Source organism: Vitis vinifera, chromosome 7 (genome assembly GCF_030704535.1).
Source record: "Vitis vinifera cultivar Pinot Noir 40024 chromosome 7, ASM3070453v1".
NCBI lineage: Eukaryota > Viridiplantae > Streptophyta > Magnoliopsida > Vitales > Vitaceae > Vitis > Vitis vinifera.
This window is the reverse complement of record NC_081811.1, coordinates 2888458-2904766: the sequence shown is the minus strand read 5'-3', so window position 1 is coordinate 2904766 and position 16309 is coordinate 2888458. Positions and strand designations below refer to the sequence as shown.

The 16309-nt window shown below is 36.1% G+C and overlaps 2 protein-coding genes across 15 annotated transcripts; both read right to left on the bottom strand.

The window, feature by feature from the left end:
• Positions 1–404: 404 nt before the first annotated feature.
• LOC100240848 (transcription termination factor MTERF15, mitochondrial) lies at positions 405–15685 on the bottom strand. 14 transcript variants are annotated; one of them, XM_059737856.1, is made up of 9 exons: positions 9373–9781; positions 7393–7430; positions 6371–6434; positions 4678–6166; positions 4479–4588; positions 2924–4327; positions 1999–2020; positions 1172–1214; positions 405–959 (listed from the first exon to the last, which is right to left on the bottom strand). In XM_059737856.1, the coding sequence occupies exons 6-9, from the start codon at positions 4141–4143 to the stop codon at positions 883–885; spliced, it is 1362 nt and encodes a 453-aa protein (XP_059593839.1). In that variant the 5' UTR covers positions 4144–4327; positions 4479–4588; positions 4678–6166; positions 6371–6434; positions 7393–7430; positions 9373–9781; the 3' UTR covers positions 405–882. The 14 variants fall into 14 exon arrangements, 8 of the variants coding, with proteins under 8 accessions (XP_059593839.1, XP_059593840.1, XP_059593841.1 ...); XM_059737857.1 differs by lacking the exon at positions 7393–7430 and having other exon boundaries at positions 5765–6166; XM_059737858.1 differs by lacking the exon at positions 7393–7430 and having other exon boundaries at positions 6005–6166.
• On the bottom strand, positions 8099–9379 carry LOC109122921 (transcription termination factor MTERF6, chloroplastic/mitochondrial). Its single transcript, XM_019221138.2, has one exon. It carries the CDS (start codon positions 9344–9346, stop codon positions 8165–8167), a length of 1182 nt encoding a protein of 393 aa, XP_019076683.1. The 5' UTR covers positions 9347–9379; the 3' UTR covers positions 8099–8164.
• Positions 15686–16309: the final 624 nt, after the last annotated feature.

Below are 16309 nucleotides of genomic sequence, written 5' to 3'. Positions count from 1 at the left end.
AAATAAAAAATTTATTTTAAAAAATACTTATCCAAACAAGTTTTTTATTTTTTATTTTTTTCTTTAAAACAACATGCCAAACAACCTTTATCTTTATAAAATACTAAAAAGCTATTTTATATTCTTTTAACTTAAAAACAATTTTCAAAAAACAAACCAAAAGGTCCTTATTAATATACTTGTATTGTTTTTTAAAATTAAAATATCAATAAAAAAACTCATTGTTCTTGAAACCAATTCTCATTCACATTACAGATATGATTCTTCTCTTCTACAAGGTAGTATAATTCAGCTCCATTCCTATATTATTTCTATTCCTATTCTCATGTGCCAAACACCCTTTAAATAGGAAAGTCATATCATTCGGGAATGACTTTCCAACAAAAAAGAAAAAAAAAAAAAAAGGTAGAACCATGCATTCTTTGATTCTAAAATTTCAAGTAAATCATTGAATCCAAGGAAGGAATGACTCCCTTTTTGGAATCATGCATCAGAAGAACACAAGAAACAAACAAGCAAAGCAAAAAAATGTTCCAAGACCCAACAGTTTCAAGATTTATGATAATGCTTGAGGAAGAACCCCCTCATTAATCCGTAAGCAAGAGACCCCAACATCACTCTTATTTTAAGGCTTCTAGGCAAGCTAGAACTTGGGCTTTAATGGGGTTGCCTGCTTCTGTAGAAATACATTAGCCAACAACTATCACAGATTAGAAGAGAAAATCCAAAGTCTGCCTATGGGTTGGCTGCCTTATATTCCTCATTAAATAGAAACATCCAATCCATACCAAAGCAACGCTATGTGGCGATTGGGACTTTACTGGGTCATTCAGTAGAAGGCCCAACATGTTGCATACTGCACATTCTGCTTTGGAAGAACTGTCAGGAAAGATCCAAGGTTTTGCAGCAGTTTCCATTTGAGAACGAGCTGAACAAGGAGCACTGGATGAACGGAGGTCCTGGCACAACAGCAGAACAGAATTATGTAGCATCAGGCTTGAAAAGAAAAATGTTATGACAAGGCAAAACCAATGAGGCAATGCCTTGCAAAATAAAAGTAAAGGGAATCGCAACAATAATCAAGTGCTTGGTACCCAATTTGGGGTAAAAGCAATGATGGGAGGATGATGCCCCCAAAGAATCCTTTGATTTTTCTCAGCTTATAGAGAACCTTGAATTACTTCTGTTCTTTCCATCCAGATGCTTGCTATCCCCTGACAGACAATGAACAATTAAACAATTGAGGAAAATGTTACTGACATTTGAACACAAACTAAGCAAGAATTAATTCTCAACAGATATTAGTATAGCAGTTAAGCAAGAGTTTTTCATTACAATGCACTTTCACAGCATATATTTAACAATTGAACAACTCAAGACGGTCCTGTTCCAAAAATAGAACCATTGCAACTCCTAAAATGCCAGCTGCCTACCAACCTTTTTTTTCTTTTTTTAATTCAAATAAAGGCTTAAGATTTGGTAAAGTGATCAGACACTACAATCAGGGAGGGCGGGTGTGAAGAAGACACCTAGCAGATGCCCTAAGAGACATGCAAAAGATGAATAATTCAAGACAAAAGTTGTTTCTGATGAAGAGATCAACCAACCATGTTGAACTTTTAGTTTTATGTGGCATTATTTAAGAAATTACTCTGAAGTCTGAATTAGTTGCTGCTAGAATTACAGCAATTATCTTGATATGCCCTCTTGATTTTTTTACAACGTAATTAATATCTATATGCTTTCTTGATTTTGTGGAGGAGATCTCGTTGCACGTTTGTATTTCTCTTTTTTTTATTTTTTTTTGCACTAAAAATCCAAAACTTAAGTCATTTCAAAAGAAACTTTGGGTATCCCCAGCTCTAACTTTGACCACAATGAAAGGGAGAACATGTAAGAGAAATGTATGATTACTACCATTTTCATATGAAAGAGAAATGTTACAATACAACCATCACTTTCGTAAGTTCAACACATAAGACAAGCCAGATTTCTTGCCTGTCTGTTTTTCATCAAGGACCTACAACAATTAGAAAAACCAAATTATAAAGATCTGGGTGGAAAGAAAAATGGGATGGGACGGGAAAAACCAACCAATGCCTAGAAACAAAGTAATGCAATTCTAAAAAATAATGTTCTATATGTCAAATCCTGAGTAAAATTACCATCATTATTGTTCATCTTTTACTACTTTGAACCATGCCTAATTTGGTGATCATCAGAAAGATTTGAAAGCTTACATGGTTTAAAGAAAGCAGAGTTCAGTGGTGGATTAATTCCTTGGTGCTTCTCCTCATTTGCAGTAATTGAAGTGTTTTGCAGAGGGAGCCATATTTCTTCACAAAAACATGAGGATAAACAATACAGGGAGGTCTTAGCACCACCCACAACTTGGAGTTGGGATATTTCACATGTTCTGGAGCTGTCCTTTTAAATAAAACAAACCTAAAAGCTATGCCCCTATAACCCCCAACAGGAACTTGACTCCACTTCAGAAAACCAGGTAATTAATTCACTGCAAATATGATGAAAGGGAGAAAACCATGCCAAGTTCATAACACTTCGGTAATTTCTAACATTCCAAATATCGTTTGGCCAAAAGCAAAGTATGGTTTTAGACCCCTTCTTTGATTTACTTCCCATGTAGGAAAAAGGGATTGTAGATAAACTGAAGCACCCCACAAACCAAATTTTGGGAATTTTGGCCTACAAAGACTATCATTACAAAATAATCAGTTGTTATCCTCCATAAATTCTTTTTTCACCCCAGCATGTATATGTATCTATGAACTTTTAAGGCATCCTATATTACACATCTAAAACAAGGTGAAAAGCAATCAAAGTTAAAAAAAGTGCAAAAGAGAAGTCAACATGCCTTCAAACCAAGTTTCAAAAAATAAAAAACGGCAAAAAGGATAATTACTTGGAATTGTTAAGTTGAGATACTACAACTGTTTCATCCCGCATTATCCCCTCAGATATGAAGCCAAGTTCCAAAATGCCAATTTTTCCTTGATATACATTTAAAAGCTCAGGAACATCATGCTCATATTTCACCACAAACCTATTGAAGAAATTCTTCTTACTGGAGCCTAAAAAACTCAAACTCAGATCCTTCTTCACCAACCCCTTTATTTGAAGAACTTTCACTACTGAACACCATGGAATGATCTTCTTCTCAAGACTGCGCAAAAACACTGTTGGATATCTACCAATAGCTGCAGGTTCCCAACCCATCTTATTAACTAAAAAATCCATCACACTCATTATTTTCCTCTCAGATGATGTCATACATAAGGGATCCAATCTGATCATCAACATAATCTCATCATCTGTAAAACCCCACCGCCTATAAACCTCCATTTTATGCTCCCACATTGATTCACCCATTCCACAGATCAAGCGAACTGCTTTCAGAAATGTAACTCTCAAAGGGTCAAATCCCATTTCAATAACCTTCTTGACATTTGTACTAAACTTTTCCTTGTTTTGGGACACTGCACTAGGGTGACATGTCAGAAAAAACGAAATATTTGACATGGGAACTCCAATTTCTTTCAGAGTTGCAATATTTGGAACATTGGTGTTTTGCACGCTTTGACCAGTAAGCCAGTAAGTCCTCCTGAGGGCCCTCGCAATATTTTCATTGATCATACCTACGCTCTTGAGGAAATTGTAATTAGGAATAACATGATTTTCCAAGCTCCTTTTCAAGATACTTGGCTTTGCAACGATAATACCGGCAAGATCAGGCCCCGAAAAGCCTACAGAACGGAAAAACTCTAGTTTGGGCAAAAGGGTCTTCTCAGGATTGGCAGTGAGCAGGAGCGGATATTTGCTAACAATTTTGGAGATATGGGTATTGGTGCATCCATAATTTCTAAGGAGTGCGAGGACGGAGTCTGCTCTTTCTGGGGTTTCAAACTGTATCTTCCGTGACGCAGATAAAGCACTTTCTGGGGACAACCCACATGAGTTCATGAGGTAAGACACTGTGAAAGAATGTTGTTTGGGCGAAAAGAAAGATCTAAACATAAGAAGTTGGGAATTTTGAAGAAAATGCACCGGGGTCCTTGAAATTTCAAACATTTGGCCCACATTTGTGAGTGACACTACTCTTCTACAGAGGAAACTAGTACTCATTTCTAGAGAATGTTCGTGTCTCTCACCAGTTTTGAAGATCGTAAAGCTCCGAAGCTCGATCAGCCCTAATTTGTAGTAGAAAAGCAATGGCCAAGGCAGCAAACAATCGACAAATCAGAAGCAGCTAGGCAGAATTGGAAATGTACCGCCATGCCCAAAGATGTTTCCCCAAACCATTTTCTATCTACACAAACAGAGCCCGGAAAATCTATCTTTCCTCCAGCAAATATTATTGCATTTATACTAAACGGAAAAAATGTTTTCTGTGCCATAATTTAATTAAAAATACAAAATAAAAAAAGAACTAAATTATTCGAACTCAAATTATAAAATACCTTTTGCGTGGCAGCAACTAGCAAGTAGACTTCATATGGACTCTCCTCTCTCTGTCTCGTTCTCCAAACATGGAAAGCCCCGTATAGAAAAAACCCTTTTCCATGCATTCCTGGTTTTGAAATGTGAGAGAAATACTATAACTTCTTTCTGTATATTCTCCAAAGAAAAAAACCCATAGAGAAAAACCTTTATACATACATAGTTTTAAAAGGAGAGAAATTCTAACACGATTTTATAAAGAGTAGTGTTCTTTCTTTCTTACTTTTAGGGACAATTCTATTTGATGGAAAGATGGGGTTGATAATGGCTCTAAGCCTCTCTAAGTGGACAAACTTTGCATATCTGGTTGGATGTGGTAACGAAAGTTTGTATATTGTTCTAGAGAATATGAGCCCATTTTATCGATCGTAAATGCCCAAAATACTTTTAAGAAGGTTTTTAAAAAATTAGGTATGAAATGAGATTTACAAATTTGAGAATTATTTCATCCCTTTTAATTGTAATTATTCACTTTTCTTAAAAACTTCGAAGTTCTTTTCCCATTCCTCATGTCTTTTCTTTGAAAAAAGTTTTGGAACTGCTTTTCATGTACAAATTATGTAATGACCCGCTCCCAACCATGTAGATATTGTCCGCTTTGGGCCCAAGGGGGCCCTCACGGCTTTAAAAGACGTCTACTTGATTAAGAGGAGTCTCTACATATATAGCGCCAGGAACTTGCTCCCCTATCCGATGTGGGACATCACAAACACCCCCCCATGCAGACACAACGTCCTCGTTGTGTCCCATGGGATTGTGGGGCCAAACAGACAAACACCCCTTACGGAGCCAAACAAACCCCCACACCGGGGTTGGGGATCGGCTCTGATACCATTTGTAACGACCCGCACCCAACCATGTAGATATTGTCCGCTTTGGGCCCAAGGAGGGCCCTCACGGCTTTAAAACGCGTCTACTTGGTTAAGAAGAGCCTCTACATATATAGCGCCAGGAACTTCCTCCCCTATCCGATGTGGGACATCACAAATTAGATGCGATGAAACTACACAATTTATCAAATGGCAAAGAAACCAACTTATCTTGATAGTTAAATTTCCATACATATGATAGAGAAATGAATTTTCTGCCCTTCAATCTACCTATAGATTATAAAGATTGGTTATCGTCTAGTCCCATGACCCTAATTTCTTTGCTGGTTGTGAGTCTTGTGACAAGAGGCTTTAAAGTCTGAATATGATATGGAAAATTCTAAGGTAGCGCCCTAAATTCGGTACCATAGACCAACCCGAATGATAATGCTTGAGGAAGAACCACCACATTTTCTGCAATTTGTAGGCAAGAGACCCCAACGCCACTCTTATTTTAAGACCTCTAGGCAAGCTAGAACTTGGGGCTCAGTGGGGTTGCCTGCCTCTGTAGAAATACATTAGCCAACAACTATTACAGATTAGAAAAGAAAATCCAAAGTCTGCCAATGGGTTAGCTGCCTTGTATTCCTTATCAAATAGAAACATCCAATTCATACCAAAGCTCTGTGGCAAACGGGAGTTTCCCAGGGTCACTCAGTAGAAGGCCCAACATGTTGCATACGGCACGTTCTGCTTTGAAAGAACTGTCAGGGAAGATCCAAGGTCTTGAGAAGTTTCCATGTGAGAAGGAACTGAAGGGGCATTGGATGAACAGAGGCCTTGGAATAACAGCAGAGCAGAATTATGGAGCATCAGGCTTGAAAAGAAAATGTTACGACAAGGCAAAACCAATGAGGCAATGCCTTGCAAAATAAAAATAAAGGGAATCACAACAATAATCAATCAAGTACTTGGTACCCAATTCGAGGTAAAAGCAATGATGGGAGGATGATGCCCCCATAGAACCTTTGATCTTACAGTACCTTTCTTAGCTTATAGAGAACCTTGAATTACTTCTGTTCTTTCCATCCAGATACCTATTATCCCCTGACAGACATTGAACAATTGAACAATTGATGAACATGTTACTGACATTTGAACACAAACTAAGCAAGAATTAATTCTCAGCAGATATCAATATATAAGTTAAGCGAGAATTTTTCATTACAAAGCCTTTCCACAGCAGATATTTAACAATTGAACAACTCAAGACGGTCCTATTCCAAAAATAGAACCATTGAAACTCCAGAAATGCAAGCTGCCTACCAACCTTCTTTTTTTCATATATAGGCTTAAGATTTGGTAAATTGATCATCTCACTAGTAACGCTACTATCAGTATCAGGGAAGGAGGATGTGAAGAAGGCACCTAGCAGATCCCCCAGGAGCCATGCAAAAGATGAATAATTCAAGACAAAAGTTGTTTCTGATGATGAGATCACTCAACCATGTTTAACTTTTAGTTTTATGGGGCATTATTTAGGAAATTACTCTGAAGTCTGAACTAGTTGCTGCTAGAATTACAGCAACTATCTCGACATGCTCTCTTGATATTTTTACAACATAATTAATATCTATATACCTTCTTGATCTTTTGGAGATCTCCTTGCCCATTTGTATTTCTCTTTTATTGAACTAAAAACCCAAAACTTGGCATTTCAAAAGAAACTTTGGGTATCCCCAGTACTAACTTTGACCACAATGAAAGGGAGAATGTAGAAGGGAAGACATGCAAGAGAAATGTAAAATTACCATCATTTTCACATGTAAGAGAAACGTTACAACACAACCATCATTTCCATAAGTTCAACACGCAAATCAATCCAGATTTCTTGCCTGTCTATTTTTAATCAAGGACCTATAACAACTAGAAAAACCAAATTATGGAGATCTGGGTGGAAAGAAAAATGGGATGGAAAGGGAAAAACCAAACAAATTATTGTTCATCTTTTGCTACTTTGAACGATGCCTAATTTGGCGATTATCAGAAAGATTTGAAAACTTACATGGTTTAAAAAAAGCAGAGTTCATGGTGGATTTAGACCTATAAAAAAGAAAAAAGAAAAAAGAGTTTAGTGGTGGATTTAATCCCTTGGTGCTTCTTCTCATTTGTAGTAATTGAAGTGTTTTGCAGAGGAAGCCATATTTCTTGACCAAAACATGAGGATAAACCATAAAGGGAGATCTTAGCACTGCCCACAACTTGGAGTTGGGATATTTCACATGTTCTGGAGCTGTCCTTCTAATTAAAACAAAGCTAAAAGCTATGCTCCTACAACCCCCAACAGGAACTCAATTTCAGTTCAGTTAATGTAGAAAATCAGGTCACTAGTTCACTGCAAATATAATGTAAGGGGGAAAATGATGCCAAGTTCATAATACTTCAGTAATTTACAACATTCCAAATATTGTTAGGCCAAAAAAAAGTATAGTTTTAGACCCTTCTTTGATTTACTTCCCATGTAGAAAAAAGGGATTGTAGATAAACTGAAGCACTCCATGAACCATATTATGGGGATTTTGGTCTACAAGGGCTATCTATACAAAATAATTAGTTGTTATCCTCTATACATTTTTTTTTTCACCCCAGAATGTATATGTGTCCATGAACTTTTAAGACATCCTATATTACATCTTAAACAAGGTCAAAAGCAATCAAAGTCAAAAACAGTGCAAAAGAGAAGTTAGCATGACTTCAAACCAAGTCTCAAATAATAAAAACGACAGAAAGGATAATTATTTGGAATTGTTAAGTTGAGAAACTACAACTGTTTCATCCTACATTATCCCCTCAGACACGAAGCCAAGTTCCAAAATACCAATTTTTCCTTGATATACATTTAAAAGCTCAGGAACATCATGCTCATATTTCACCATGAACCTATTGAACAAATTCTTCTCATTGGAGCCTAAAAAACTCAAACACAGATCCTTCTTCACCAACCCCTTCATTTGAAGAACTTTCACTACTGAACACCATGGAATAATCCTCTTCTCAAGACTGCGCAAAAAGACTGTTGGATATCTAGCAATAGCAGCAGGTTTCCAACCCATCTTATTAACCAGAAAATCCATCACACTCATTATTTTCTTCTCCGATGACTTCATACATAAGGGATCCAATCGGAACATCAACATAATCTCATCATCTGTCAAACCCCACCGCCTATAAACCTCCATTTTATGCTCCCACATTGATTCACCCATTTCCATGATCACTTGAACAGCTTTCACAAATGGAACTCTCAAAGGATCAAATCCCATTTCAATAACCATCTTGACACTTCTACTAAACTTTTCCTTGTTTTGGGACACTGCGCCAGGGTGACATGTTACCAAAAATGAAATATTTGACATGGGAACTCCAATTTCTTTCAGAATTGCAATATTTGGAGCCATGATGTTTTGCAGGCTTTGACCATGAAGCCAGTATGACTTATTGAGGGCCCTCACAATATTTTCGTTGACCATAAGTACACTCTTGAGGAAATTATAACTAGGAATAACATGATTTTCCAAGCTCCTTTTCAAGATCTGTGGGCCAGCAACGACAATACTGGCAAGGTCAGGCCCTGAAAAGCCTACAGAACAGAAAAACTCCAGTTTGGGCAAAAGGGTCTTCTCAGGATTGGCAGTGAGCAGGAGCGGATACCGGCTTACAATTTTGGAGATATGGCTATTGGTGCATCCATAATTTCTAAGCAGTGCGAGGACGGAGTCTGCTCTTTCTGGGGTTTCAAACTGTATCTTCCGTGATGCAGATAGAGCAGTTTCTGGGGACAACCCACATGAGTTCATGAGGTAAGACACTGTGAAAGAGTGTTGTTTGGGCGAAGAGAAAGATCTAAGCATAAGAAGTTGGGTATTTTGAAGAAAATGCACTCGGGTCCTTGAAATTTCAAACATTTGCCCTACATTTGTGAGTGACACTACTCTTCTACAGAGGAAACAAGTACTCATTTCTAGATAATGTTCGAGTCTCTCACCAATTTTGAAGATCGTAAAGCTCCGAAACTCGCTCGGCCCTCATTTCCAGCACCCGTTGCAGAAAAGCAATGACCAAGGCAGCGAACAATGGACAAATCAGAAGCAGCTAGATAGATTTGGAAATGTACCACCATGCCAAAAGATGTTTCCTCGAACCATTTTTTACCTAAACAAACAGGGCCCAGAAAACCTCATCTCTCCAGCAAATGTTGCACTTTCTAGTGAAAAAAGAAGGGGAAAAGTGTTTTCTGTACCCTAATTTAAATAAAAATACAAAATAAAATAAGATTTTGAAGGAAAAATAAAGAAATAGAATTAGGGTTTTGAATATGAGCATGGTGAGGGTATTTTGGGTATTTTATGTATAAAAAAATATTTAAGAGTTATGATAAAATATTTTTATTTCTAAAAAGCAAATTTAAAATATTATTATTTTTTCTTTTAAAGTTTAGTTAAACGGATAATTCTATGTTTTATTTTTCAATTTGCTAGATTTATTTTTACTTTTAAATTGAATAACTTACCTTTAATTTTTTTAATACATCCAATCATAAAATAAAAATTTGAAGCGAAATAAAATTTATAATAGTTTAATTTTCTAAAACTTAATATTTTTTATAAATTAGAAAGAGTTGAATATAATACAAGTAATATGAACTTTTTTTTAGGGCATAGATACTATATTGAAATATGCAATATGTTCTCTTATGAGAAGATACCAACATGTAAGTGTAAAAAATTTAGGGGAATGATTTTCCTACAAAAATGTGTGGAACCATGCATTCTTTGCTCTAAAATTTCAAGTGAACCATTGAATCCAAGGAAAGGAATGACTCCATTTGATTCCAAAGGAACCAGGCATCAAAAGAACAGAAGAACTGAAACAAACAAGCAAAGCAAAAGAGTTCCAGGACCCAACAGTTATGGTATTATAATAATGCTTGAGGAAGAACCACTTTAAGCAAGAGACCCCAACACCGCTCTTATTTTAAGGCCTCCAGGCAAAGTAAGAACTTGGGGTTCAAAGGGCTTTGCCTGCCTCTGTAGAAATACATTTGCAGACTATCTCCGATTAGAAAAGGATGAACATCTGCCTATGGGTGTTAGGTGCCTCATATTCCTCATCAAACAGAAACGTCGATCCATCCTAAAGCATTATTCTGTGGCAATGAGAACTTTCCTGGTTCCCGGGGTCACACTGTAGAAGGCCCAACATGTTGCATTCCGTGAATTCTGCTTTGGAAGAACCATCAGGGAAGATCCAAGGTGTTGCAGCAGTTTCCATGTGAGAAGGAACTGAACAAGGGGCATTGGATAAACACAGGCTCTGGAACAACAGAACAGAAGAAAAATGTTATCACAAGGCAATGCCTTGTAAATATAAAAACAAAGGGAATTCTGACAATAATCAATCAAAGTACTTGGTACCCAAATCAGGAGAAGATACGAGCTATGATGAAGGGATGATATCCCCATAGAATCCTCCAATTATACATAGAGGACCTTGAATCACTTGTTTTGTTTCCATCCAGAAACCTATTATCCCGTGACAGACATCGACTCAACAATCACTTGAATATGCTCCTAATATTTGAACACAAACTGAGCAAGAATTAATTCTTAGCAGGTATTAGTATAGCAGTTAAGCAAGAAGTTTTCATTACAAAGCCCTTCCACAGCAGAACTTTAATAATCGAGCAACTCAAGGCCATCCTATTGCTGAAATAGAACCATTGAAACTCCAGAAATGCCAGTTGCTTACCAACCATTTTTTTTTTCCCCAAAACCATCCCAGTGACAATGTTCTTATTTAATAACTCGCATGTGAAGGATGCTTTCTAAACGGAACCTCATCTTTCAACCACCTCCACCTCCCAATTACCTAGAAACAAAGTAATGCAATTCTAAGAAAAATCCTGAGTAAAGTGCAACAATGATGATAATTAGAAAGCATCATTGTAGAAACTACCTGAGGTATTCATCCCATAAAATACCTCTAACTATAAACAACCTGTTTTATGCAACAAAAGAGGATAATTAGCTCATTGCCACATTCACAATAATGTCAATTAAAAACATAACACGAAGATTAGGAAAGTAGAACCACATCATTGTAGAAACTTGCTTGTTGCATCATACTGATAAAATTCCAGTAACACTAACAGAAACATTACAAATCAGTCAATATCAGTAAATAGTTGAGTTCAGAGATATGGGTGTTTATATTATCAACTTAAAAACAGAGCAAAGAGAAGTTAACATGCCTGCAAACCAAGTTTCAAATAGGAAAAATGACAAAAGGCATATTTACTTCGAATTATAAAGTTGAGGTGCTACAATTGTTTCTTCTCCCATATCCTCTCAGGTATGAGGCCAAGTTCCAAAATACCAATTTTTCCTTGATATACATTTAAAAGCTCAGGAACATCTTGCTCATATTTCACCACAAACCTATTGAAGAAATTCTTCTCACCAGAGCCTAAAAAACTCACACACAGATCCTTCTTCACCAACCCCTTCATTTGAAGAACTTTCACCACTGAACACCATGGAATGATCTTCTTCTCAAGACTGCGCAAAAAGACTGTTGGATATCTACCAATAGCTGCAGGTTCCCAACCCATCTTATTAACCAAAAAATCCATCACACTCATTATTTTCTTCTCCGATGACTTCATACATAAGGGATCCAATCTGAACATCAACATAATCTGATCATCTGTCAAACCCCACCGCCTGTAAACCTCCATTTTATGCTCCCACATTGATTCAGCCATTTCAACGATCACTTGAACTGCTTTCAGAAACTTAACTCTCAAAGGATCAAATCCCATTTCAATAACCATCTTGACACTTCTAGCAAACTTCACATTGTTTTGAGACACTGCACTAGGGTGACATGTCACCAAAAACGAAATATTTGACATGGGAACTCCAATGTCTTTCAGAATTTCAATATTTGGAACGATTATGTTTGGCAAGCTTTGACCATTAAGCCAGTATGACTTATTGAGAGCCCTCACAATATTTTCATTGACCATAACTACGCTCTTGAGGAAATTATAACTAGGAATAACATGATTTTCCAAGCTCCTTCTCAAGATCTGTGGGCTAGCAGCGACAATACTGGCAAGGTCAGGCCCTGAAAAGCCTACGGAACGGAAAAACTCTAGTTTGGGCAAAAGGGTCTTCTCAGGATTGGCAGTGAGCAGGAGCGGATACCTGCTTACAATTTTGGAGATATGGGTATTGGTGCATCCATAATTCCTAAGGAGTGCGAGGACGGAGTCTGCTCTTTCTGGAGTTTCAAACTGTACCTTCCGTGACGCAGATAGAGCAGTTTCTGGGGACAACCCACATGAGTTCATGAGGTACGACACTGTAAAAGAGTGTTGTTTGGGCGAAGAGAAAGATCTAAACCTAAAAGGTTTAGTATTTTGAAGAAAATGCACTTGGGCCCTTGAAATTTCAAACATTTGCCCCACATTTTTTAGTGACACTACTCTTTTACAGAGGAAACTAGTAGCCATTCCTAGATGATGTTCGCGTCTCTCACCAATTCTGAAGATCGTAGAGCTCCGAAACTCAATCAGCCCCAATTTGTAGCATCAGTTGCAGAAAAGCAATGGCGCAGAAAACAATCGATAAATCAGAAGATAGGTAGATTTGGAAATGTACCACGGCATGCCTAAAGATGTTTCTCCAACTCACTTTCCCTCCAAGCAAACAGAACCCGGACTCATCTCTCTTCGTGCAAAGATTGCAATCTACACTGAAAAAAGAAAGAGATATTTGGTCAAAAGATTTAAAATACTTCCAGGAAATAAGAATGACCTCCTTGTTGGTTCTTTAAGAAAATGACCATTTAAGACATTATTATTTTTCTTTTATTTTCCTAAAAATTTAATTTTTCTCTTTTTCCAACTCATTTCCCTCCCATTGGGGGGATTTTGATTTAGGTTTTTTGCCATCGATTTTTATTAGGGTTTTTCAATTTATTTATTTATTAATTTTCATTTAAACTTTTTTAAAATGTGAAAATGAGATTAGATAGAAAGTTGGGATATTTGATATTTCACATGCTCTGGAGCTGTCCTTTTATTTAAAAAAAGGCTAAAAGCTATGCCCCTACAACCCTCAACAGGAACTCAACTTCAGTCCAGTTATGCAGAAAATCAGGTGACTATTTCGCTGCAAATATAATGAAAGGGAGAAAATGATGCCAAGTTCATAATACTTCAGTAATTTATAATACTCCAAATATTGCTTGCCCAAAAATAAAGCATGCCCTTTAGACCCTATTTTGATCTGTAAGTCTTGATGCAGCTTGCAACCTCCCATGTCTGAAAAAAGGTTTGTAGATAAACTGAAGCACTCCACAAATCAAATTATGGAGATTTGATCTTGAAAAGACCATCCATACAAAACAATCAGTTCTTATTGTCTACACATTTGTTTCAGCTTTCACCCCAGAATACATATATCTGCATGAACTTTAAGGTATCCTATATGACTCGTCTTAAAAAAGGCAAAAAAAGCAATCGAAGTTAACCCCCAGCTGAAGCTGGTTGAAGCAATTATATTGTCAACAGTGCAAAGAGAAGTTAACATGCCTGCAAACCAAGTTTCGAATGGGAAAAATGACAAAAAGGATAATTATTTGGAACTGTGAAGTTGAGATGCTACAACTGTTTCTTCTCCTTTACCCCCTCAGATACAAAGCCAAGTTCCAAAATACCAATTTTTCCTTGATATACATTCAAAAGCTCAGGACCATCTTGCTCATATTTGAGCACAAACTTATCAGAAAAATTCTTGTCATTGGAGTATAAAAAACCGAAACACAGATCCTTCTTCACCAACCCCTTCATTTGAAGAATTTTCACCACTTCTTCTCCAAACTGCACAAAAAGACTGTTGGATATCTAGCAAAAGCAGCAGGTTCCCAACCCATCTTATTAACCAGAAAATCCATCACACTCATTATTTTCTTCTCTGATGACTTCATACATAAGGGATCCAATCTGAACATCGACATAATCTCATCATCTGTCAGACCCCACCGCCTATAAACCTCCATTTTATGCTCCAACATTGATTCAGTCAATTGACAGCTGACTTCGATTGCTTTCAGAAAGCTAAGTCTCAAAGGATTGAATCCCATTTCAATAACCTTCTTGACACTTCTACTAAACTTTTCCCTGTTTTGGGACACTACATTAGGGTGACATGTCACCAAAAACTTCATATTTGACATGGGAACTCCAATTTCCTCCAGAATTGCAATATTTGGGGCGATGGCGTTTTGCACATTTTGACCCGAAATCCAGAATGTCTTCTTGAAAGCCCTCACAATATTTTCATTGACCATAACTACACTCTTAAGAAAATTATAACTAGGAATAACATGATTTTCCAAGCTCCTTCTCAAGATAATTGGGCTTGAAACGACGATACTGGCAAGGTCAGGCCCTGAAAAGCCTACAGAACGGAAAAACTCCAGTTTGGGCAGAAGGGTCTTCTCAGGATTGGCAGTGAGCAGGAGCGGATACCTGCTTACAATTTTGGAGATATGGGTATTGGTGCATCCATAATTCCTAAGGAGTGCGAGGACGGAGTCTGCTCTGTCTGGGGTTTCAAACTGTACCTTCCGTGATGCAGATAGAGCACTTTCTGTGGACAACCCACATGAGTTCATGAGGTACGACACTGTAAAAGAGTGTTGTTTGGGCGAAGAGAAAGATCTAAACCTAAAAGGTTTAGTATTTTGAAGAAAATGCACTTGGGCCCTTGAAATTTCAAACATTTGCCCCACATTTTTGAGTGACACTACTCTTTTACTGAGGAAAGTAGTAGTCATTCCTAGATGATGTTCGCGTCTCTCACCAATTCTGAAGATCGTAGAGCTCCGAAACTCGATCAGCCCCAATTTGTAGCATCAGTTGCAGAAAAGCATTGGCGCAGAAAACAATCGATAAATCAGAAGAAGATAGGTAGATTTGGAAATGTACCACGGCATGCCCAGATGTTTCTCCAACTCACTTTCTCTCCAAGCAAACAGAACCCGGACTCAGAGATTTGACCCAAAATAGTGCGTTTTAAAAAAAAATTCCAAAAAATAAAATTGTTTTTAAAATAATGTCCGATCTAATGTGTCTGTACCACATAAGCTGCTATGTCATAAAACCGTATTTGGTGACTACGGTTTTATTTTTCTAAAGTGCTTAGAAACCGTAGTTACCAACCACGGTTTTAACTTTAAGTTTAAAGCTGTAGTTGGTGACTACGGCTTTGACTTTTTTTTTAAATGGTCAAAGCCGTAGTCACCAACTGCGGTTTTAACTTTATATATATTTATATATAACTTTAATTTTTTTAATAAAAATATTATATTATTTTGATTTTAAATATACTTATTTCATTATTTTAAAAATAATAATATACGAAATTAAATAATTAATATTTTTAATTTGATATAAAAATATATTTTTAAATTTTATTAAAACAATAGGCACTATATTTAATATAAATATAATTAATTAATTAAAATATAATATAATAAATTATATTTATTTAAAACAAATAAATTATAAATGCCTATTTAAAAAAATAAAAAAGTAATATAAATTATTATATTAATTAATAATTTTTTATATATTATATATAAGTGGTATATAATACCTCACACACACACACACACACATATATATATATATATATATATATATATATATATATATATATATATATATATATATATAAAAGTTTAATTTAAGTTTAAAATTTATCACATTTTTATTTAAATATATAAATAAATTTTATTAAAACAATTGACACTATATTTAATATAAATATAATTATTTTATTAAAATTAAATATAAATAAAATATAATAAATTATGTTTATTTAAAATAAATAAATTATAAATGCCTATTT

What these genes read in the sequence shown, in the direction of transcription:
- LOC100240848 (XM_059737856.1), bottom strand. Translation starts at nt 4,143, where the DNA reads ATGAGTACTAGTTTCCTCTGTAGAAGAGTAGTGTCACTCACAAATGTG. An exon ending in TCTCAACTTAACAATTCCAA is followed by an intron (nt 2,021 to 2,923) that starts GTAATTATCCTT and finishes TAATTGTTGTAG; the next exon opens with GTCCTTGATGAAAAACAGAC. An exon ending in CCTTGATGAAAAACAGACAG is followed by an intron (nt 1,215 to 1,998) that starts GCAAGAAATCTG and finishes ATTGTCTGTCAG; the next exon opens with GGGATAGCAAGCATCTGGAT.
- LOC109122921 (XM_019221138.2), bottom strand. Translation starts at nt 9,346, where the DNA reads ATGAGTACTTGTTTCCTCTGTAGAAGAGTAGTGTCACTCACAAATGTA.